The sequence below is a fragment of the Pocillopora damicornis genome, chromosome 8 (assembly GCF_964200805.1).
Source record: "Pocillopora damicornis chromosome 8, jaPocDami1.2, whole genome shotgun sequence".
NCBI lineage: Eukaryota > Metazoa > Cnidaria > Anthozoa > Scleractinia > Pocilloporidae > Pocillopora > Pocillopora damicornis.
In genome coordinates, this window is record NC_142677.1 from 21,607,029 (window position 1) to 21,629,137 (window position 22,109).

The following is a 22,109-nucleotide window of genomic DNA, read 5'->3' on the forward strand; positions in this document are numbered from 1 at the left end:
TTGATTCAGAGTGGTATAATATTTCCCAAAATATATCAAACACAAATGTTTCCTTATTAAGTTCGTTATTCCCGAATTTCCCACCTTGCAATAATCCCTGCAGCAAAAAAAGAAAAAAAAAAGCATGAAAGTCAACTTTATAGCTTGCTTTAGTTTTGTTTTGGATTTTTTTTTATGATTTTTCCTCCGAAACCAGGAAACCCTAGCCAGGTAACTAGAAATTCTTAGTTTCATTTAGAGCTTGTCCACAACACAACTTCAAACTTGCGTGTGCTTATCGCATCCTTAAAACCTTCCAGACCTCTTCAAAATCGTTGAAAAGCCTATTGAGGCTAATAATAATCTTTGAGTTAACTATGACCAATTCACGCCGCGAGCGCGAGAAAAAGAGAACCACCCCGCAGGGCTGAATACGCGATGTGGAGTGTTATAAAATTCCACATTCTCGCGCGTAACGCTTTCTCTAGAGACCTCTAGGAGTGTTGTTTAGCGAAGATAAACAAAGTTATCTTTGGTTAACTCAAAGAACTTGCAGAAATACCTCCAGCCTGCATAAAAGGCGCTTTATGAGCCAAGCGAGGCGAAAGTGGCATTTTGCACGAAGCGCGAGAAGCGACGAGGGGAGGAGAAAAATAAAGCTTTATTTTTCTCCATCCCTCGTCTCGCGCTTCGCACTCGTTTCGTGCTTCGAGGAAATGCCGCGTTCGCCTCGCTTGGCTCATAAAGCGGCTGTTATGCAGGCTAAAATACCTCTTCACATTTATAAGATAAGGTATCATTGATTTTTCAGAGCGGGAAGAGACATTTATAACGTACAAATAGTCACGAGCTGAAAGGTAACTGACTGATTTGTAACAAGGACTCACCCTGACAAACAAGAAATGATCTCACTTTCCGAAAAGGAACGCTCTTTTAAACATAAACAAACTTCAAAAATAAGTAAAGGAAGCAAAACAATGAACAAAATAGATTTTTTCTTGACTTAGTTATTCCGGCGAGAACAAATGGTGAATGATTGACTCCTGGAAGCAAGCCTCTGAGGAGAAGTGAGAACACCGTTTAGGCAAAACTCTACAATTTGTGTACTTTACTAGCCTGTTCACAGACTCTCTTCATTTTTAGATATCGTCGAGTGCACGTATAAAAAAAAAAGCGCGTTCCGCCCTCTCTCACGAGCAATCGCTTATCTTGTGCGCGCATCAAATTCCCAAAACAGAAAAACGTCTGTGAGCAGGGTAGTACTTTCTGTTTCTACATATTTTTCCCACGGAGCTGGCAAGTGCAATTAATGACGGCTTTTTTCAGCAGGTCAACGTAGAGCGCTTTGCGGCGAACAGGCTTGGGAGGTACTTCTAATTCTAGTTGCTGACAAATGTTTTGAAGCATTCCAAGTTTAAGTCGCTCTAGAGATCCTCCCTTGGCCATGGCACAGATATCGTACTGATCGTAAGTGATGGGGTGCTGTAGCGTGATGGATAGGATTGTTTCTCTTGCCATGGCAAAGTTTTCCTCTTCTACTACAGCTTGGATTTCAGCATCGTCGGATGTTTGCCGTCGGACCTTCGCTGCAAGACGTGAGAAATATGAAGTGCACTGCTGCGGGGTAAGAAACTCGGATACTTTGAACAAACGAACACCATCAGGTCCTTGTGCACGTCTCATTTCACGTGATACGATATCACCGTCCAGTTTTCTGCCGCTGGTTTGACCAATTGTAAACTTCGCATTTAGATAATCCCTCTGGTTTTGGTTAAAGCGATATGCTTTTTTGCTCGGCTTTAGCGCCCATCCTTCTTTTACCTCTACTTCGCCGGATGTAGCCTCTCTTGTATCCCTAAAAGACGCAAACGAAATAACTTGACTGGTCGTGTCCTCCTCCAACCTGGACTTGTAGTCTAGTTTGGCAAGGTCTAACAAAGACCGTTTCTCTAAAGACTTGGTGCATTTCTCTAAAGATAGGTGTTTTTCGAGAGAAGACAGCCTTTGAAAGACCTTAACACACCCATCCTGAGGGCAGGTAAACACGGATGACGATTCATTTGTATTTTCAGTGGGATCATGAACCTGCTCCACTTCCGTCTCTTGCTTCTTCCTTGACTGAGTCGGTTTTGGGCTAAGGGGTTTAAAGTCTCCAGAAGAAAACTCAGATGAAAGCCAACCAATGCCATGCTCTGAAGTAGATAACACATAAAGAAACAAGATTTACATAAACAGCACTGTTATGTTAACCTACTTCAATACTTCACTCTGCACAGCCTGTGAAGAGTGCCCCTTTGGTCCACTTTGCTGCGCGAACAGATGAAACGTTTGCTTTTTACATCTTATGACCGGACATGTTCTTCAGAACCGCCATATTCTGCAATGTTCGTTTTAAAAATTTTGTAGAACAAATCAAGGACTATAAATTTATAAAGGGTCTAAGGGGCTTAAGTCTTTTACAAAGCAAAACCCCACGGGGTGGCAGACACCCGCTCCTCCTGCGTACCAGGATGGGAAATGGATGCCTTTCATGCGTCTGAAGGCTATAACAAACGATAAACGTACACCTTTTTACTCAAACTATAAAAAAATATATATTTGCGCGATGAAATAATTCTAAAAAAGGAAGAATTGTGAATTTTCATTAGGCTAACCTTCTGATGTTGTTTCCAATGGGATCTCTTTTCCCTTTCCCATACCATAAGCGCGCCAAGCTACGAGAATTTCGTCTTTAAACTCGAAATTGTTTAATTTGTTGATACCAGTAATCTTTCTGTTGTCATCTACTACTGCTTCCTCTTCAACACTTTGCATGACAGCAACTCGAACTCCTTCTATCCCCCCATGCGAAAGAAGAGCACTCTTCAGTTGTTCGGCATTGGTCACGTCATTTCCTTCGTTTATGAAAGTCCTGACCTGATTCTTGCAGGTTGCAGCGAGCCTGTCTGCGGCACCTTTTCCACCCTGTGGGTCAGAAAAGTCAATGCGCTTGATTTCGATGCCGGTGGAGGAGGATATCACTGGGCATGAGAGTACGGTGGACGACGAATGATAACATCCTGCGTTATCTTGGCGAAAGAACGCCTTGTTAATCTCACTGTGCTCCAGCTTGATGGTATTCAGGACATCCTGCATGATTTTAACCACTGCAGCACTGCCTTGATTGCACGACTGGACTATGTGCAGAAAGCCCTGCCACTGGAGTACCCCGCTCACACGACGGTAGACGACAGAAACGTGCCAGGAGATACCTCGCTTACCAAACCAGTCGGCTTGGGACTCTCTGTATTTTTGTGGCAGGAACTTCATGGCCCAGTCGTTAATTATCAAGACAGTGTTGTCGTCAAGTTTCTCCAGTGCATCTATTCTCGCTTGGTCTTGGTTAGCTGATCTAAGGATGTGGCATTTCCAGGACATTATGGCCAGCTGGGCTGTCTGGAATATAAATAGCGCTTCGTCTTTCGCGTCCTGAGTCGGAAAGGTCGTCTCGCCAAGGACCCGTTCAATCTTTGCCAGAGTTTCCTGAAGACTTTGACAACGGTCACAAAGATCAGTGTGTTGGTGACTGCATTGTTGCTGGTAATCTGCATCACTACTGTCGCTAAGAGCAAACAACACACAATGGTCTGCTACGTTAGAGGGGCTTGTGACATGAACCTGTTGATAAAACAAAACTGAGATTACTGTTTGTCTGTGCTTATACTTCAATATAATAGTTAATCAAATGATTTTTTAATCTAACATATATTATTAACATAAGGGGGCGAATAACTTTTAACCTTAACCTTAGAAAAAAACTATCCTCGTGCGCGCATTGTTAATCTCGAGAATTTATGTAAGCTAGTTACACGTGCACCATTTAGTGAAGAAAAAGAGTACAAAATATATATTCGTTTTACGGAATGATTTTGTTGACGAGGTAAAATAAGTACTTACTTTTAGTTTTATTCAAGCTGTCTTTCTGGAGTCAGAATTCACATTACCTTATAGTCCCCCTTCAAATACTGCTTGCTTGTCATAAGAGCTTGCACAACTGTAGTCTCCCACTCCTTGCCGGAACCTAATCCCCCTATTTGGCGTACGAGGGCCACGAGATCATCAAATGCGCGAGCGCCTTCAGCTGCAAAATAATCTAAGCCCTGCAGTGATTTTCTTACAGAGGCACTGCACTCAAAGAGTACCCGTCTCATAGTAGTTTCGCTGAATGGTTTGAAGTTGATGTCCAAACAGTACTGAGTGTACTGTTGTATCACTCGCTCGGGTATCATCATACGGATTACGTTAGGTACTTGAATAACCTCACCAGACGAAAGCTTGAGATGTTTTTGCCCAAATGGAAGGTCCTGAACAAGATGCGGGCTCGTGATGAAACCAAGAAAGTGGTCAAGCTGCCTCAAGTCTACTCGTATTCGTGTGGTAGGCTGTTGTGGAACTTGAGCGCCTCGGCCAAACTGTGATCGATGAAGATTAGCCATGGAGTATCGGTATCTTGTCAACCCCGGGATATAACGGGAAATGTCGTTGAAAGTTCCAACCCCTGCCATAATCGAAAGCACTTGTCTACGGGTATCCCAGCTGGTTGCATTCTGGTACGCTTCTGCTAGGGCCTCTAAATACAAATGCTCTGAATGTGACAACTCGCTTACACCTAGGGCCTTGTTCATAGCCGTAGAAGAGGCTAAACGTCGCCAGAGTTCACCAGCATTATCAGGGGTGACGCTCTTTAGCACAGTTGCTACTATTTCTGTGGCTCTCCTTGTTTGACGTTGTCTTGTTCGCTCAGAGGAATCACTCCAAGAAAGCCATGGCTTTCCAAGCGGTTCAAGTTTGCATGCTGCCAGGAATTCACTCAGCTTTTCGCGCGGCTCATGTAAGATCACAGGTGTGGGCTCGTCACTCTGAGTGGAAGCTGTGCTTATTGTGTCTGGTGACAGAAAGGTGTCATCAGCGATTGTTAGGCGTCCAAGGCTTTCTGCGAACTCTTCAACAGATTGACCGGTATCACTTTGTCCTGGAGATGAGTTTGAGCTGTTCTGTAACATACAATAAAGATCTTTTTTGCTACCGTAAGCGTTAATATTAGGTTTGCAAAATATTAACGCCGCGGATAAAAGCCTGCGATTTTTAAAGAGATGAGCTCGTTTGCTTATTGTTCTTGCAAGCAGGATACAAAAGAGTGGTACACAAGTACTGGGGACAATAAATTTGTCACATGGAAGGGGACATTTCGGTTCGACCGACCGCATATCAAACTCTTTCCCCAGCGCGACGAACATTTGTTTTTCTCGGTTCCAGTTGTACGCGACCACTAACCCCACGTAATACGTATGCTCTCCGTTGCGAATTTTCAAAATGGCGGACAGGCCAAAGAGGGAAATAAAAAAAGCAAAGCGATTTTTCAATGAATACTCAACATAAACCCCCGTTAGAAAGGCGAATCCACGAAAGAAAGATACAAAACTCTATGATATTGAGATCAGGGAGGTTGACAAAATCAACAAGAGGTTGAAAATTCATTACGTTGGCTATAGCACATGCTTCGATGAATGAAGACCCTTTGGGGCCGATGGAGAATCAGGATATTTTCCGTTTGTTCGCAGCGAAAAGCTGTTCATTCCATCGGAAAGCTCTCTAGAGGATAGAAAAGAATCGTTCCATGGCCAACTTGCTCGTGAAATAAAGAAAAAGCTTTGGTCTGGACGGCGAGAGGACCCTGATGTAAACATAGACCTTAATGTTGACCAAGATGTTTTCATGGAAGGTCTTGGGAGTGTTTTGCCCGGCGTTCTTCAAAGAGGGAAGATGGTTTACCAATTAGAGTCAAATAGGGTGCTTGATTCATATCTGGGGCTGAAGTGGGATGAACGAATTTTAAATCTAGCTGGAGATTTTGCCTATGTAATTCCAGGAACTATTAAGTATTGGCTGGGACAAAGAAGTCCAATCATTGAATACAAGCTCATTGGGGAACAATATGCTAGAACAGAAATTGAAAACAGCAACTTTATTACATTTCAGTTTGTGAGAGGTGATGGTAACAGGAACAACTACCATGCCAACAGATGAAATAACAATCCATTGTTAAAACACTGTATAGCATCTTGGCCAAAAACTTGAGATTCACAATCAAAAGTTCCAATATTATTTTACAGTTGTGGCTGAGTTACCTGGCTTATGGCTGGAAGCGAGGTTGCTGGTGACCTTGTTTTGATACAAACCCCTTTGCTTTTCTTGTGTTAATACAGGCTAGTTAATTCATGGGCCAGGTTACTGAATAAACTGTAAAATGACCTATTTTGGCAAAGAAATTAAAGGTGATATTTAAGGGTACTAGAAGTATTAAATGTTTTGATCCTGAGTAACATTATGATCAAACTAAGGCAAGATCAGGTCAGGAAATCCTTCCTCAAAAACCAAATGACATTTTATTACATAAAACTAACGAAACTTACTAAAACTAAACTAATATTGAAGCTGGCATCTGGGAATCCATTTGCCACCTTCCTTCACAAGATGTGCACAGCAAATTGGAGCTGGACAATTTTTGCATGAAGATGTGCATGTCTTGATGTTGTGGCCTTTGTTTGAACAGTTATTGCATTTGTAGGTGTTCTTAACCCTTTCATAGCCTGCTGCCTCCAGGAACTGAATCCTGTTTTTCTTCAGAAACAGTTGTTTGAGGGCATCAACCCCTTTGTGATTTGTGGATCTGAAGAAATCTTTAGAAGCTCTATCACTGTATTTTTCCAAGCCTTGCTGTGTGTAATATGCTATGTTCTGATAAAGTGACAGGAACTCAGGAACATGACAACATAGTGCATGCATGTAGGGAGTGACATTTTTTGCTTGGTAAACTTTGAGAAAGTGCTCAAACCATGATTTGATATTTCTTTGCAGTTCAAGAATACCCTCTTCAGATGTAAAATCTAGCTTCAAATCACCAATTATGTCCATAAATTTAGCCCAGATCACTTGTATGTCTTTGTTGTGACTGCAATGAGGGAGAAGCATAGGAATGTTTATATTCTGAAAGAGTTTCAACTTTTCTGGTCCAGTAAGAACTCTATATTCCAGCTTTTTGCTCTCTTTGTTGATTCTAAAATTAAAAGTGATTCCCATACTTGTGATATATTCTTCGTAACAGGCCATGTGTTTATATTTATCTCTCGGGAATCCATAAGAGAAGGTTTTTTTTTCCTCAATAGCATCACTTCTTCTCAGCTCTCTTATGAACAAGTCAATCAAAACATCTGAAATCCTCAGAAAAAGATGTAATGTATCTATGATGACATGGTCCATAGGTATAAAATCAAATAATGGTTGTGCCTTACAGTTGAATTTCTTTTCAGTGGAAAACCTTGCTATTTCGGCGACAGTTCTAGTACCAAATTTGGGGTCATTAATTGACTATGTTTTGCTTGTGTCCCACCGTTGCTCCCTGGGACACTTGCACCACATACAAGCATAATCCTCATTTGCCCTGCCTAAACCACATACCAGTGCTAAAAATTTCAAATCTCCACCTAAAAAGTATTCAATTTTATAGGTGCAATTATTTGCACTTATCTCCTTTAAGTTTGACATTTCCATTTGAAGGTCTGCTAGGCTGTCTCTCAGATTATGATATGTCTCTGTAGTTTTTATAACAGCAAGTACATAATTTCCCTTCTCACCCATTGCCACATCCTCTTCATTGAGAATAGTAAATGTGAAGTTGACAACTGTAAGCCGCTTTCCAATATTTGTACCATCACCGCTAAGCTTGATCTCAATAGCTTCTCCATCATTGATTTCTCCATTCTTCTGAAGCCTAACAATGTGCTCTTACAAACTTTCTGCAAATCCTAACTGAACACCTTCAGCATCTCCTGGTGTTGGTTTCAAGTTCCATTTACCGTTTAGCTCATTAATTCACTTCTTGATGGAATATGTATTGGGGAGACCATTAGCCTTAATGGCAATTTCATGCCAGGCCTCATTTGAAATATTGAATTTATCTTTGAGGTAGAGCCACATATTTATGTTATCAATGTCATTATTATCAAGGGCCTTTGGGTCAGACTCTGTAAATGGTAGCTCTCCCTCTCCAACAAGATTGAAAGTTTCATATTGATTAGTCTCAGTGTTGAGGACTTCAATTTTGGTTGCAACAAAATTGTACAGCCCAAGAAAAGAGAGTGTAGTTTGGCACTCGTACTTCAGTTGGTTTTTAATTCTCTTTTGATGGTGCTTAGAATAGTCATTAAACTTCTTCTTAGCAGGGCCTCTACCTTTTTTCCCATTTTTAATCACTTTTTTGGCCAATTGAATAAATTTTTTCTTGTAGAAGGCCTCTTTCTTCTCAGCTTTCTCGAGAGCTTCTCGGGCTTTTTCATCCACTCGCAAACGCTTTGCCTTCTCCTGTACCAACGATTCTTCTAATTTTCTTTTTTCTCCCCTTAACTGGCTGTTCTCATCTTTAAGCTGATGCACATCAACCTCGTTGTAATACACCTTAAATCGATACCGAGGGCCCGCTTCCAAATTGCTAAGAAGTGCATTTAATTGCCTTCCGCCGCGATTACTAGCTTTCTTGACAGCTTTCTCAAGGCTGAATATTTTCTTTCTGAAGACTTCTGATATGCGGCTATTGATTATTACACCTCGTATACCTGATTGCTCAAACACTTTGTTTACGATTGTTGAAAGGACCGACTCATGGTTTTCTCCGTCTTCCTCTTTACATTGCTTTGAAATAGTATAGATTAGTAAGCTGAAACGAAAAATTAATCGGGGAAGTTTACGAAAAATACAGCCAACAAGCTTAGAAAAGGCATTTATTTAGACTTCATACTGCGACAAACTTCACAAATCTTACTTGTTTATCTCGTAAGTAAACGATGGCAGATTAATTCCCGAAGCGCTCTCTGAGTTTCCAGATCCCTCTCCTACTGCTTTCACGCTTACAAAACAGGAAAAAATCAAAAGGAGGAAGATACAGCTGTTTTGAAACGCCATTTGACGAGGGTAAATCTGCTTTTTGCTCGACACTTTACATATTAAAACAAAGGAAATTTGTTACTCTTTTTGATTCTGGCGGTACATTTTTAATTTGCGCCTGCGTAAAAGAGATATCGTTTGAGACCCTTCGCTTGGTTGTGTTTTGATCAAAAACGCCTTGTTAATTTCACGCAACCGCTCGGAGAAAAGGTAAAAATGACGGGGGTAAATCTGCTTTTTGTTCGACACTTTACATATCAAAACAAAGGAAATTTGTTACTCTTTTTGATTCTGGCGGTACATTTTTAATTTGCGCCTGTGTAAAAGAGATATCGTTTGAGACCCTTCGCTTGGTTGTGTTTTGATCAAAAACGCCTTGTTAATTTCACGCAATCGCTCGGAGAAAAGGTAAAAATGACGGGGGAAAAACTTTACCTTCAAGTTAGAAAATTAGCGAAATAGAAAGCCAAAATATTATAGTTTAAAATTTCAGAGGTACATTGAGTGCTTTTTCCGTAGAGAATTCGCACGATGGTAAAATATTCGAAAATTACACTCGATTTGAGTGGGGCGCTGAACTGGGCGTGGTCGCTATATTCATGTTAAGACTATTTGTACCCCATGAGTTTGATATGAATAACCTGACCGACCGAAATAACCTGACCGGTCAAAGTGGACCAGCTTCAAAGGTGTTCCCAAATATTCTGGTAGGACCGAACCGAAATGGTCCATTCCATTTGATTTCTAACCGAAACTTGCGGAATTTTGGGCTGAATGGAAAGCACCCGAAGATTTTCTTAGAATAACATGACCATCTAGAGGTCTGTGATAAAGAGATGATGGAAATGTACACCACTATTAGCCGCTACGTAAGACGGTAAGACAGTACATAAGATTTACCTGCTCTTGCTAACAGCAGTTTCCATTCAGTGTCAAGTGCTGTATCTGCTTTTAATCCATACAGCTCGCAGTGCCTCGAAATGTCCCTTGCACAATTTCTTAAAGCGAGAACTTCAACTTGGCCTGGATAATCGCTGCTTAAACCACAGGGTGTGGCGTCGTGTAATAAACCAGAAAAACTACATGAGTGAAACGTTGCCGAAGCCATGACAAAAAACAAAGCTCTCCCAACAAACGAGACAGACTCCACTAACGCTGTTTCGGTATTCGTAATACTAGACGGGAATAATTCAATTAAAAATAATATCGTAGAGGCACGTGCAATAGTAAGTGGCGAAACAGTTCGTGACAATATATAAATTTTATTCCAGGAGCATTTGACCTGGAAATGTTTTATTAATATTGTTCCTAGAGTCGAATAATTCTACACTGATGATCTATAAACAGACGTACAGTTGTACATTTTTTCATTGGGACAGCTGTAATTGCTTCTTTGTCTGTTTACATTGTGTACGAAGTATAGCACGTACCGTCATATGCGACAAGCTTGCGTGACCAATCTCTGCACGTTTGCTAAATTACACGTCGTATGATCTTGTTATCCCGTCTAGTATCTGATTTGTTCGCTCAATAAGAATAATACTCACCTTGTTAACTGTGTGGTTTGAGCAGTGGTTAATTTTCATCATTGTATGTTATTTTCGGACCAAAACATAATCGGGTTTCATTATTATTAAAGCGTCTGATAATGCGTAATAAGCGCTGCGTGGGAAGTGTTTAGATAGCTCAAGCGCTGAAGTTGCTGGACACATTTTGGTCAAAATCAGGTATGGATGAGTTGCCACTTCACAGGACAAACAGATTGAGAGATGGATTTAACTTCTATCGCAACAAGCAATGGTAAGTTGTTCGTTCAACAAAACTTTGCGTTAAAAATATGAATTCATTCAGCGGGCCGTCCAATTTGCATAAATTTTATTTACTCAGATACTCAAATTGCTTACTTTAGTGTGAGGACTATATTGGATTTCCAGAGCTAAAACTTTCCAGTAATTTAGTTCAATAGCCAAGGTTTTATTCTATATGGGTTTTACTAGGAAGCGGCATATACCAGTGGCCTTTTACAACAGTTAAAGTTCGCCTTCATTTATTAACATTTCCAGGGATACAAATTTGACCTTTTTAAACTTGTCGATTGTAAATGTTAAAAACTTCTTTCTTCAAATTTCTTTCAGGAAATTAAAGAGTAAGTACGAAATAATACTTGGCTGAAGTTTCGATGTTAGGGATTGTTTCTTATGCGTTCACCGTTTTCTCGAAGTTGCGGTCGGATTTTGTTCTTTTGAGTACGAAAAACCAGCAAAAAATCGATTTCTCAAACTTTTTGTAATTTCTCCCGTACATCGAATCGCTTGAACCCAAAATTATTTTTTCTTCAATAAGGTTACTAAAAGGGATGTTTTGGCGAGAGGAAAAAAAATTCGTTTTTTTCACGAGTGTCATGCGATTTTCGATTTTCTCGGAAAATGGCTCTTAAATATAGATGGATGGTGACAAGCAAAATTTTTTTTTGGAATAAAAGGGGCTTGTTAGGGAAGAAATTTGCCAGTGTATTGGGAAACAAAATGCTGGATTTGAAAAGGCTTTTTGTCAGGAGAAATTCTATTTTGGAAATTTCTTCTTAACATGCAGCGTTGAGAAAGTTTCTTTGCTGATGTTGAAAGCAAACAAATTTTCATTTTCACATTGCATGTAGGATATAGTTGACCCACTTCCTGTCCGCTAGCATCTTTCAATCTCATTACACCAGGATATGCGCTCTACCTCAGAAGACGGTGCGTATTCTGCCTTTTCTATTTAGAGTAGCCGACGAGAGCCTTGTAAGGGGTCTGGGACCGACTGCTAGTGCCAGACTCCTTAGAAACCTCTCACTAGCTCTCTTTGCTCAAGCCTTAATCTTTTCAGCGGTCAAAGAAACGCTCGTGCCGTAGCGCCAATAATAAAGAGGACCTATTTAGCAAGCTATATCTACCGCTGGAAAAATCAGCTGTAACCTTGTAGACAGGATGAAAGTGAGCTAAACTTAAAACAAATCATTTTTTTAGCCTTACAACTTGCCGAATACCCGTACGGTAATGGAATAGACGTCATATTTGGTGGGGGGCGAAGAGAGCTGATGCACAAAAACCAAACAGATCCTGAATACCTGGATGAAAAAGGAGAGAGACTTGACGGCAGAGACCTGATTCAGGAGTGGCTGGAGAAACATCCCAACTCGCATTACGTGTGGAACAAATCCGGTTTTGACAAGACTGATGTAGAAAAGACTGATCGTTTAATGGGTATTTAATCAGTCAAACTACTTTCTTTTTATTCTCTCGATTTCTCTTTACAATCAAAGCAGAAAATCTAATCGTTAGCGCGCTGAAATCTTGTCGGGAAATATTAAGAGATTGTTGGGTGGAGGGGGTAGGGGGTTCTTTAGGGCGAGAGGTTACGTTCCAGCTGGGACTTTTTTGTACAAATGGGTGTTTGCGATGGGTAGACTAGCATCCTATTCAGGGAAGAAATACCAGCCTTACCCTTTGAGAAGTCATGCTGGGAAAAATCCATAAGCCTCGTAAGTTATAGACTAGGAGATAGAGATAGCCACAGAAAGATCCATTGTAAAAGTCAGGGTACCATGTTTTTGCCTCGGAAGGGATTTAAGGGCCTGTGCAATATGTATCGAAGATTCCGTTAAAATTTAAGTTTGGAGAACAATTTTATTTTTCATTTGGAGGATCTTCTTTTTTTCTCGGCCGGCACACATGATAAAAAAATCTTGTTTTTTTTCCCAGGACTTTTTGAGTACTCCAATATGAATTACGAAGTGGACCGAGCCAACGACAGCGCTGGCGAACCATCAATAGTAGAGATGACTGAAAAAGCCATCAAAATACTTCAGAAAAACCCAAAAGGATACTTCCTGTTTGTCGAAGGTACTTAGGATGTATATCTATTTTAATTCTGCTTCTCAATTGAATCACAAAATCACAGGATAGAAGCGAAGGCTGAGGGGGATAAATGGAAAACCTTGCTTTGTCTGTTTGCGAAATGTTGGCCTTTCATCAACCGAACAGGGCCCGGTTTTGAGGGTTTATTTTATATAGTTGCTCGTGTTCAGAAAATTGCGAAACAATGGCAAGTAAAAAAAAATCTTCCCACAACGCACCCATTATCTCGCCGAAATATCCCAAGCGTCAGTTTTATGCCTTCGCCAACTAAGGAACACAAGGAACGAAATTTCTTGGCAGATAAGCGAGCGAGCTAAACTCGGGCTTTACGAAAAATGACAGGGAATTTTAAAGACAAAATTGTATTGTTTACTTATTTTAAAATGTTCTCTGTTTGTAACGTGAAAAAAATTAAATTTCGAAAGTTGAGTATCGGATGGTAAAGCTGCGTTAGGTAAACTCTCGTTAAAGTTCCAGCTGGCGTGGTACTTTGGTTGAAGATAAAACCTTTTTCCCTTCGAAGACGCTCGTCATTCTGAGGAATTAGAAAACATTACTTCAGGCGACGTCAATCATTGCATGATATCCCCTAACCAACAGGATATGTCTTGCTATAATAGGAGTATTAAGTGACTGTAAATATATGAAAATCGTATACATGAATTGCGGATAAAGAAATTAATATGGAAGCGATAGTCGCAGTGAAGAACACTGCTTAAGCAGTAGTGAAAATAAGGCCTGAAAAAATCTGGGCCTGTATGGGATTTGAACGAACCCATGACCTCTGCGATTCCGGTGTAGTACGTAATACTGCTACTGCTTAAGTACTGTTCATTACTGCGAAGATCGCTTTTATATTCATTTTTTGAACAGGAGTATTGACAGCTCATTTCAAATAACCGTGTGTGTTCAAATAGAGCCTGCCAACTTCACTTCGCTTTTTATGGCAATAGTACTCTCAATATTGAACTGGCTTTTCAGGTGGACGTATTGATCACGGACATCATGATGGCAAAGCAGTCAGAGCTCTTCACGATGCCGTAGCTTTGAATAAAGCGGTGTCTAAGGCCATGGAAATGATTAACAAAGGTACTAAAACAACAGTTGCACGTTCTTCCACGTGTGACTTTCTAGGAAGGCCCTTCGCATCTCATTGCTTCCATCTCATTCTAGAAAAAGGAGAAAAAAATGGATTAGAGTACTGGTTATTTGTTCTCACCCACTCATAAAAAGTATTTACATGCAACAGAAAGTTTTTTTTATAGTTTGAAATTCTCTTTGCCAGTTCTCCCTTTCAGCTCAATTATATAACGCGGCACGCAAAAAGAAAATTCAGTTTTGCTCTCGGTTGGATAAGCAATATATTGTATATTGTCCTGTCTGTTTTATAGTATTTTCGGGATGTTCCGGGCGTTCGTACTTAAGATCTGTGACATGTTTTCTAGAACTGAAGAGCTTTTTTTAATTTGAGTTTACATTCCATGGTTATTCATAGAGGATGTGGTTTCCATATTTACAAATACTGATTACCTGGCCGGTTAAGGGTTTTTATTTAAAGATTAGTTCCCACGGAAGATATTTTTAGGCATTTTTGAGAGTTTCCGTTTAATATTATGTGTCAGTTCTTTCCAATTAGTCTCTGTACGTTACCTGCTCAATATTCTTGGTTATTTTAGTATTACTTCTCTCAAGTGGTCACGGAAGAATCGCGAGTAATACATGGTCAACGAGATTAGCAGAGCCTAAAATATGCACGATTCATGTCTATTAATGATTTCCGAACCTTCGCGTCCGTAGAAGTTACAAAAACACTAAGAGTCTTCAAGCAGTTGAAGTAAACGTCGTAGTGGAGGGAAAACTGTTCATGTAAACTGTCTTAGTTATTTTCCCATGAGAAAACAGCCCAACATGACATAGTTATGCAGTTAATATATTTTCTCTCCACCAGACGAAACACTTGTAACAGTAACCGCTGACCACTCACACGTTTTTACCGTCGGCGGGTACCCGAAGCGGGGAAACCCAATATTTGGTACAGTACGTTTTCTGACTGAAGAATTGGCTGTGGATGTGGAAAACAAGACATTCACGACCCTTGGTTACGCTAATGGTCCAGGAGGTTTAAATGGGCCACGTGCAGACCTTAGAGGGGTGAACACAGCACACAAGGATTTCTTACAACAAGCTACTGTCCGACAAAGTTATGAGACTCATGGAGTTGAAGATGTTGGTAAGCACTGAAATGATGTCAAAGACTTAAACTTCAAAAAGTAATTGACATCGATGTAACTTTCAATGGCAATATGGAAAAAAAAACTATAATCATGTTGATATTTCCATGATGTAACATCACCTTCCTCATGAATTATTTTATAAGAAATACACTGCAACTACAAGTCGATTATGATTAAATGCTCAGACTTTGGACTTAAATTTTAAAATGAAGCCTTGATTTTGGTGAGCGCATGCGTTAAAGCAAATTACCAATAAATTACAGTGTAGTCGCTGAGTCCTTATTTAACATAACGTTTGCCAGACGTTGCCGGTGGTGCAATTTTATTTGTGTATCTCAGCTAAGTGAAATTTTTTTTCACTGGACATCTTAAATCTCATGCATTCTATTCAATGCCCATTGATCGCCCAGAGGATAAGGAGAACGGGTATGAATTGGATATTGAATACATGAGAATTCTAAAGATGTATGCACACGTTACTGTTGCTGGAATTTCTTAATTCGTAGAGCGCATGCAACATAAGTTGAAGTTTTGGGGTCTTTCAGGAAGCACTTCCAAACATGTTCACTTTTCAGTCACCTTCGTTGTAGGTAAAATGAAAGTAATCGCTATTTTTTTTTATCCATTCAGGAGTTTACGCGGACGGGCCTGGGGCCTACCTGTTTCACGGTGTGGTCGAACAACAGTACCTCTTCCATGTCATGGATCATGCGCTGTGTTTGAGTGGTGGCAAACAGAAATCATGTGACAAGCACATTAAACGAGGAGGACAAGTAAAGAACAACGATGCATGCTTTGTTTCGCCTTCTTCAATGTACCCTCTGCTAATGTCAGCAGTTTTGTTAGCTGCGAGGCCTTAAATGTAAAAGCAAACCCCACAAAAAAAGGCCAATGAGGGGTCCTATGACAAAATTTTAATCCGTATCTCAGAAAAATTCGTATGTCAAGATACTGTTTTAGGTACGATATAATTGTTCAAAGAGGTGAAACTAAAATGAGGTTTTGAGGAGTCAGCCACGTAGAGTCATGTAGGAGGTTCTTTTCGTGAAATTTTAGTGAGTACACCGGTTAACAGTTCTTTCGTATCCACAGTCGTTTTGTACCCATTCGTTTCGTACCCACAGTCGTTTCGTTCCCAGTCAGGTCATCTCGTACCCAGTCAGTTGAGTCGTCTCGTACCTAGCTCGATAGTTTCGTACCCAAACTAATAAAGTATGTTTTCCGTGTTAACATTGGGGAAAAACTATTACACTTACACGAGCTGTTGTTGTTAAAAAAAGTCGCAAGTACAAACAAAAGACTTTTCTATTATAATTTCACACTTACCTTGCGCTAGGTAATAAAAAAGTTGTTTTTGCTAAGAAGGTTACAAGAGCACAACAGATTTTTTGTTTGCATCTTACTCGATGACTCTACTAACCTTTCGTAACCTGGTACGTGAGGCATTTCGAATAAATGTATGAATCGATCAGCGGTTTGACTAAGAACGGACTCAACTTAAGGTACAAACCGACTGCATTTGGTAAAAAAACGGAAGTCAGTCGCGCCTTAAAGTCAGTTATGCTCTTGTAACTCAGTAAAGTCAGTTATGCTGTCGTAACTCTATTGTAAAAGTTTGGAGACCACAACTGAAAAAAAAAAAACAAAACAAAAAAAAAACAAAAGCGTAAACAGAAGAGTCCAGACGGGTTGGTCTCGGTTTTTTATTGGGCATTTGGTTTTTAAAAGTGTCAATCATGTCTGGAAAGGAGTTAAATTATTAACAGAACCCCTATGATTTCGAAAAACACCGTAAAACTCACCAAAAGATACTCTCGGAGATTTTTCCACAATATATTGCTACACAGAAGGCGCGACCTCCGTAAAACGCTGAAGCAACATTGACTTCATTCCACGAAGAAATTATAATACGAAGCATTTCTTTCATCTTAAAAGCGCTCAACTATTTCAAAACAAATTTGATCAGTCTGACATTTCGTGTCAAGCGTGGATTGGACCCAAGAATAACATGACATGACATAATTACAAAGTACAATGACTGAGCGAAGTTAAAACCCAACACAACTCTACTATCTTCTTAAATTTCATCCTGTTTCTCTGCACAGTCAACACACACCTATCAGCGCGATGAAATTTGGTGGAGTGATACTAGCAATATACATCGCTGCAGGTGAGGCACTTTGCAATGTATCAACACCTTACTGAGTCTTTCAAATGTCATATGACTGTGTAAATGAAATATTTCTACCTACATACATTGGCAAAGGCTATAAACCTATTACAGTACAGTAATAGTAATATAATACGATGTTTAGCAGCGTATGTGTTGGGTTCGTTTTTGAGCTTATAGGGAAATAAACTCCAAACCCTATTTCTTGTTTTGATTGTACAAAATGGAGATGTGGCGGTTGATGGGACCCTAAACAGAGGGAAAAAATTTGTTTACCTAAAATTTAAGGTTAAGTTAATCCAGCGTTTCCCTGTGTCTGATACAAGTAGCCTTCCTTTCGCAGCGAGTGTTGTGTGTCTTCCGCATGAGTCGTTGTTCTTTTAGCCTTGGCACACGATTGGCACGCTAATTTCTCAAATCGCCTGGATGAAACAAGGAGTACATGTCGGTTTTTACCCTGAGCTTTGAGTTAAAGGCTAACTACATATTTTCTACACCAGCCCTTACGTAATGGACTGCAATATTGCGTTACTTTGCAGCAGGTCCAATCCTTTAACGATCAATAATCAACACAAGGACCGCCAACTTCTGTCGAGGATTTATGATGATTTATTACAAGTAGTTCCGCAAATAACACTTCCTTGCGATATCTTGTTTCCGAAATTAACCCATCAGTAACAAGGTGTAGCACAAAATATGTAAAGAATTTTCTGCGTATAAGAATGTGCACTCGCAAAATTAGGGGACAGTCCACTCAAAATCGGTTCAAATTTGAAGCTTCAAGTTTTTTTAATAAAAGCTACTTACACGCCTTTTTCCGTTTACTCTCAAGAATGCGCGGTATACACAGCGTTTCAATACAGATTCAACAAGGAATATAAAGTATCAAACATTCCACGCAGAAAAAGAAGAGCGAGGAAAAATTTAAATACAACTCCAAATTGAGAATGAATTATTTTTTTTTAATAAACACATCACGCCATATATGACCTGAGTTTCTATCACGTCCTAAGCACGTGGGTCACCCATAAATTAGCTTCAATTACTGCTGCACATAGCCGCAGGAGTTCTTACGATTTGATGTTTACATGCTATAGTATACTTTTGAAAAATCGGCATGAACACACCAAGATAAGCTAATATATACGGCCTTTGCTTTCCATCATGTTAGGGTATCAATTGTTGTTTGACCGTCGGATAATTTTTAATCTCTTCCTGCGGTTGAGAATAAACAAAATTTACCGACGACGCTTATCCATCCAGTCAAGTGGAGTGATAAATGAAACAAAGAAACAAAGAGATGTTTTTTGGTTCAGGGCCAGGAGGTTTGAGAACGCAAGATTATCGAAAGATGTGATGGAAGTTCGATCGTAGTGTTTCTGAAATATCTAAATTTGCTATGGAGTATGATCCTAGGCTAACGGCCTGATAAGCCGTTTGTTTTCAACCAGCTGAGAAAAAAACTTGGATTTTTAACATACGTCCCCCCTTCTCCTCTCGAAAGCCAAACATCTGCGAGCTGTTTTATAATCGTTGCGTTGAAATTTAATGAGATTGAAGCTGTTTGTCGCCTGGTACTGCGGAAAGCCGACGCTCAGTGCATAATTTCGAGAGTAATCCGGCAGTTCAATAGCACGTTTCCGTAATCTCATGGCTGATTAGAAAGCGGATGTCGCTCTTTAGTGAACAAGATTACCATAGGACGGTCTGATGGATTGAAAAGCGGCATTGATTTTCATAAAAAGGATAAATATTCATTTACAAAGGAATGCAGTTTTTGTTTATCATGGACAAATATCTAAGAGTAACCACAGGGGCTGAAGTAAATGTAGTCTCGAGAAACAATGTAAGTCGCAAGTAAAAGTCTTTTTTGGAACTTGAAGTTACCAACAGGGTCAGTTTGGGCAAGGAACAACACGAGGATTTTGAACAGTAATTTTAAGCACCGCGAATTTTGTGGAGTTTGAAAACGAAGACTATCATCGAAACAGGAAAAAAAATTCTTTTTATGGATTACGCGTACAGCGCATAATCCACGCGTATGTTAGCATTAGTTACATAAGAGTTTCAAAAGTAACTTCGGACAAACCGCACGGGGTTTTGATGTATATGCCCGTTTACTTCGTTACACCTTAAAGAAGAACGCAGTCAGAAGCAGACCAATTTTCTCAATAAAGTTGACATTTTAAGAGTCATATTTCAAAGGCGCCTTCAATCAATCAAATGTAGCTAAATTAATGAAATATGCATAATTTTAGGCAGGGGTCGCACTAGTGCTTTTGGTGTTTACATTGGACATAGAATCTGTCATAGCATGCTTGCGACAAGTGCGACCCTTTTGTCGCGTCCAGACATAACTATGTCCGAAGGACCTAAAGATCAAACAAGCCGATGTCCTGCCTCAAAGCAGGTCATATCTTGTCTAATGGCCTTAAAATAACAATTTTTTATTTTTCTTCTGTCGTCAACGTCAATCAAATCTGAAATACGGGAAGAAATTGGAGTTTTGCAATTCTGCAAAGGCAACACGTGTGCACTGCTAGCTACAGCTATCGGGTTAAAATTTTAGTCACCGGTTTTCTCTTCAAACGTTTTATCATGGCGAATTTCAACCCAGTAATTGACATCCGTCGACGTCGGTTTAAAGCGGCAAGGGCCAACATTTGCCGTTGGCGAATGTTGTACAATGCGAACAAACCAATAAGGTTTTGTACATTGAACAAATTAAACAGAGATTGAAGAAATGTCGCTAATAAAACTAGCACCAGCCTCATGTCTAAAAATTATATTTGGCGCTCTTTTCGCGCGTGAAATATAAAGAGTTGACAGACTGGTTTCAAATATCATTTATGTCGCGCAAGTGCGACCTCCATGACTCCCGTGGTGTAAATGTCGCGACATATTTATGGGACAACTTATGACGCGACATAAGAAAAATAAGGCCACAGTGCGACCCCTACCTAACATAGTCTATTTTTATTGGCTTCCAGACTCTTGCCTATGTTTGCGTTAATTCAAAGTTTATTGTGCATTCATTTGTATTTGATGTAGGCGGCTTGACGTCGCTGGAACGTCAAGGTTTGAAATCTTTCTCAATTATATTTTCAAAGCCATGGATATGTAGGTCAATGTGGGGTCAAGTCTAGCGATAATTTCGAGCATGCGCGTGCACGCACAACATGTGCGAACAACTCCAGGCTGTTGCGAAGTTCGTTACAAACATGGCCAGCCGTGATGTCAAAAGAATAAAGGAGTACATTCAAAAAATTTAATTTGGTTTATTCAACTGAGTTGATGATGTTAATTGGCCTATTTAGATAAGTTTCTAAAGCTGATGTTTCGAGCGTTAGTCCATCTGTAATCGCTCTGACAAAGGGCTGACGCTCCAAACGTCTGTCTTAGAAACTCTCAACCTTAGCGTCAAAAGTCTACCAGAGCTTGCCAATCATATACTCTCATTATCAGTTATGTGTGAGCAAGCGACATTCTTTTATGGCCGTCCTATGAAACAAAAAGTTGCAGTAACCGGAAACATTAATAGCTGACAATAAGAAGAAGGGATATCGATTAAAAAATGTAATGATGTTGCCAAAAAACTTCATGTTATTATAGGAGAAAATCCTTAGTTAGGTTCATGAAAGTTTGTGCAATAGTATAACTGATGATGGTTTTTTCATTCGTATTTGATCTAGGCGGCATGACGTCGCCAAACCCTCATTTTGTAGTAGGAAGAGTACAGAAATCTGTAAATGTTGCTTGATTTATTTTGTCTATGTAACATTCAAGCTCTTTCTTGGGAATCACTTATTTAATCTTGAGATCTAAAGGAGGAGAGACGACTAAATGATGTCATCATAAGCAAATTCTGCTTTTATATCATGCAAAACAAATAGATTCCATTTTACCACGCGTCTGTTAAGTAGTTGGTCACAGATGCCATGAAGATGTGGTAATAACATCAGTGAAACTCTGTGACGGACGGCGTCACAATGGTGGGCCTTCTTTACCGGGAGGCCCAAGGGTAGCTTGATAGGTATAAAGACAACCGAGTATAAAGACATACTAACCAGAATTAAAGTTTTAAGGGACCGTTCATTTGTTGAGGAGTAGGAAGAGGGTGGGGGGTTGAGATTTGATCACAGTATTCTGTTTTAAAACTGTAAGCAATACAGTCAGGTACACAAAAATTCGTTGGTTTGTCTACTTCAAAGTCGATGATGTACAAGACGGCGAAAATCATTCACTATTTGCTTAGGGAGTCCTCTGGAAAGGAAATGTTAGGTTCAGGGAAGGTACACGGAAGTCGACTTGAGAATCCTTACTCTAGCTCCTAACTTCTCATAGTTCTCCCTGTCCTATAATTTTAGTCGGTTGAAATTTTAGCCTGAGTTTCTTTCTCTTGTGAGATATTTATCGCTGCGATAACAGTAAGATTAACAGTGCATTGTGGCTGCAATATTATCAATGGGAATCGCATTTTAAAAGTTGCAAATCACAACAAGTATAACTCTAAGCACCCTAACAAAACTGCTGAGATACATTTTAGTAAACATTTGACCACTAGTAATTCATTCCTAGTTGTCAATGCAAAAGATATCCTCACAAATCAAGACAACAACCAATGGTATAAAGATGGTTTGAAACTGGTGCAGGACAACTTGAAGGTAAAATCAAACACGAACACTGCAAAGAACGCCATCCTCTTTGTCGGCGATGGAATGGGTTATACAACCATCACTGCAACGCGCATATTGGACGGACAGATGAAAGGCCACTCAGGCGAGGAGAATGTGCTGAGCTGGGAAACATTTCCGTGGTCGGGTCAGGCCAAAACTTACAACGTTGATACGC

General features: G+C 39.9%; 3 protein-coding genes across 4 annotated transcripts in view; 2 read left to right on the plus strand and 1 right to left on the minus strand.

Moving 5' to 3' along the window:
• Positions 1-16,102, plus strand: part of LOC113668626 (alkaline phosphatase, tissue-nonspecific isozyme) — a 39,536-nt gene extending 23,434 nt beyond the window's left edge. For both annotated transcript variants that reach the window (XM_089213979.1, XM_089213978.1), the window contains exons 4-8: positions 11,964-12,200; positions 12,699-12,839; positions 13,836-13,943; positions 14,803-15,084; positions 15,719-16,102. In XM_089213979.1, coding sequence (XP_089070105.1) covers positions 11,964-12,200; positions 12,699-12,839; positions 13,836-13,943; positions 14,803-15,084; positions 15,719-15,948 — 998 coding nt within the window. In that variant the 3' untranslated portion in view covers positions 15,949-16,102. The remainder of the gene's footprint in view (positions 1-11,963; positions 12,201-12,698; positions 12,840-13,835; positions 13,944-14,802; positions 15,085-15,718) is intronic.
• On the minus strand, positions 1,073-4,809 carry LOC113664768 (uncharacterized). The gene is made up of 3 exons (XM_089213977.1): positions 3,963-4,809; positions 2,634-3,636; positions 1,073-2,171 (listed from the first exon to the last, which is right to left on the minus strand). The coding sequence occupies exons 1-3, from the start codon at positions 4,641-4,643 to the stop codon at positions 1,252-1,254; spliced, it is 2,604 nt and encodes an 867-aa protein (XP_089070103.1). The 5' UTR covers positions 4,644-4,809; the 3' UTR covers positions 1,073-1,251.
• A 770-nt stretch (positions 16,103-16,872) lies between the features above and the next one.
• The window catches only part of LOC113668595 (alkaline phosphatase), an 11,431-nt gene continuing 6,194 nt past the window's right edge, over positions 16,873-22,109 (plus strand). The window contains exons 1-2 of the mRNA XM_027184527.2: positions 16,873-17,258; positions 21,837-22,109. The exon at positions 21,837-22,109 is cut by the window's right edge and continues 60 nt beyond it. Coding sequence (XP_027040328.2) covers positions 17,216-17,258; positions 21,837-22,109 — 316 coding nt within the window. The 5' untranslated portion in view covers positions 16,873-17,215. The remainder of the gene's footprint in view (positions 17,259-21,836) is intronic.

Coding starts and splice junctions, on each gene's coding strand:
- LOC113664768 (XM_089213977.1), bottom strand. CDS start 4,643: ATGAACAAGGCCCTAGGTGTAAGCGAGTTGTCACATTCAGAGCATTTG. Junction 3,637..3,962: donor ATTTGAAGGGGGACTATAAG/GTAATGTGAATT, acceptor TTTTATCAACAG/GTTCATGTCACAAGCCCCTC. Junction 2,172..2,633: donor ATTGGAAACAACATCAGAAG/GTTAGCCTAATG, acceptor TATCTACTTCAG/AGCATGGCATTGGTTGGCTT.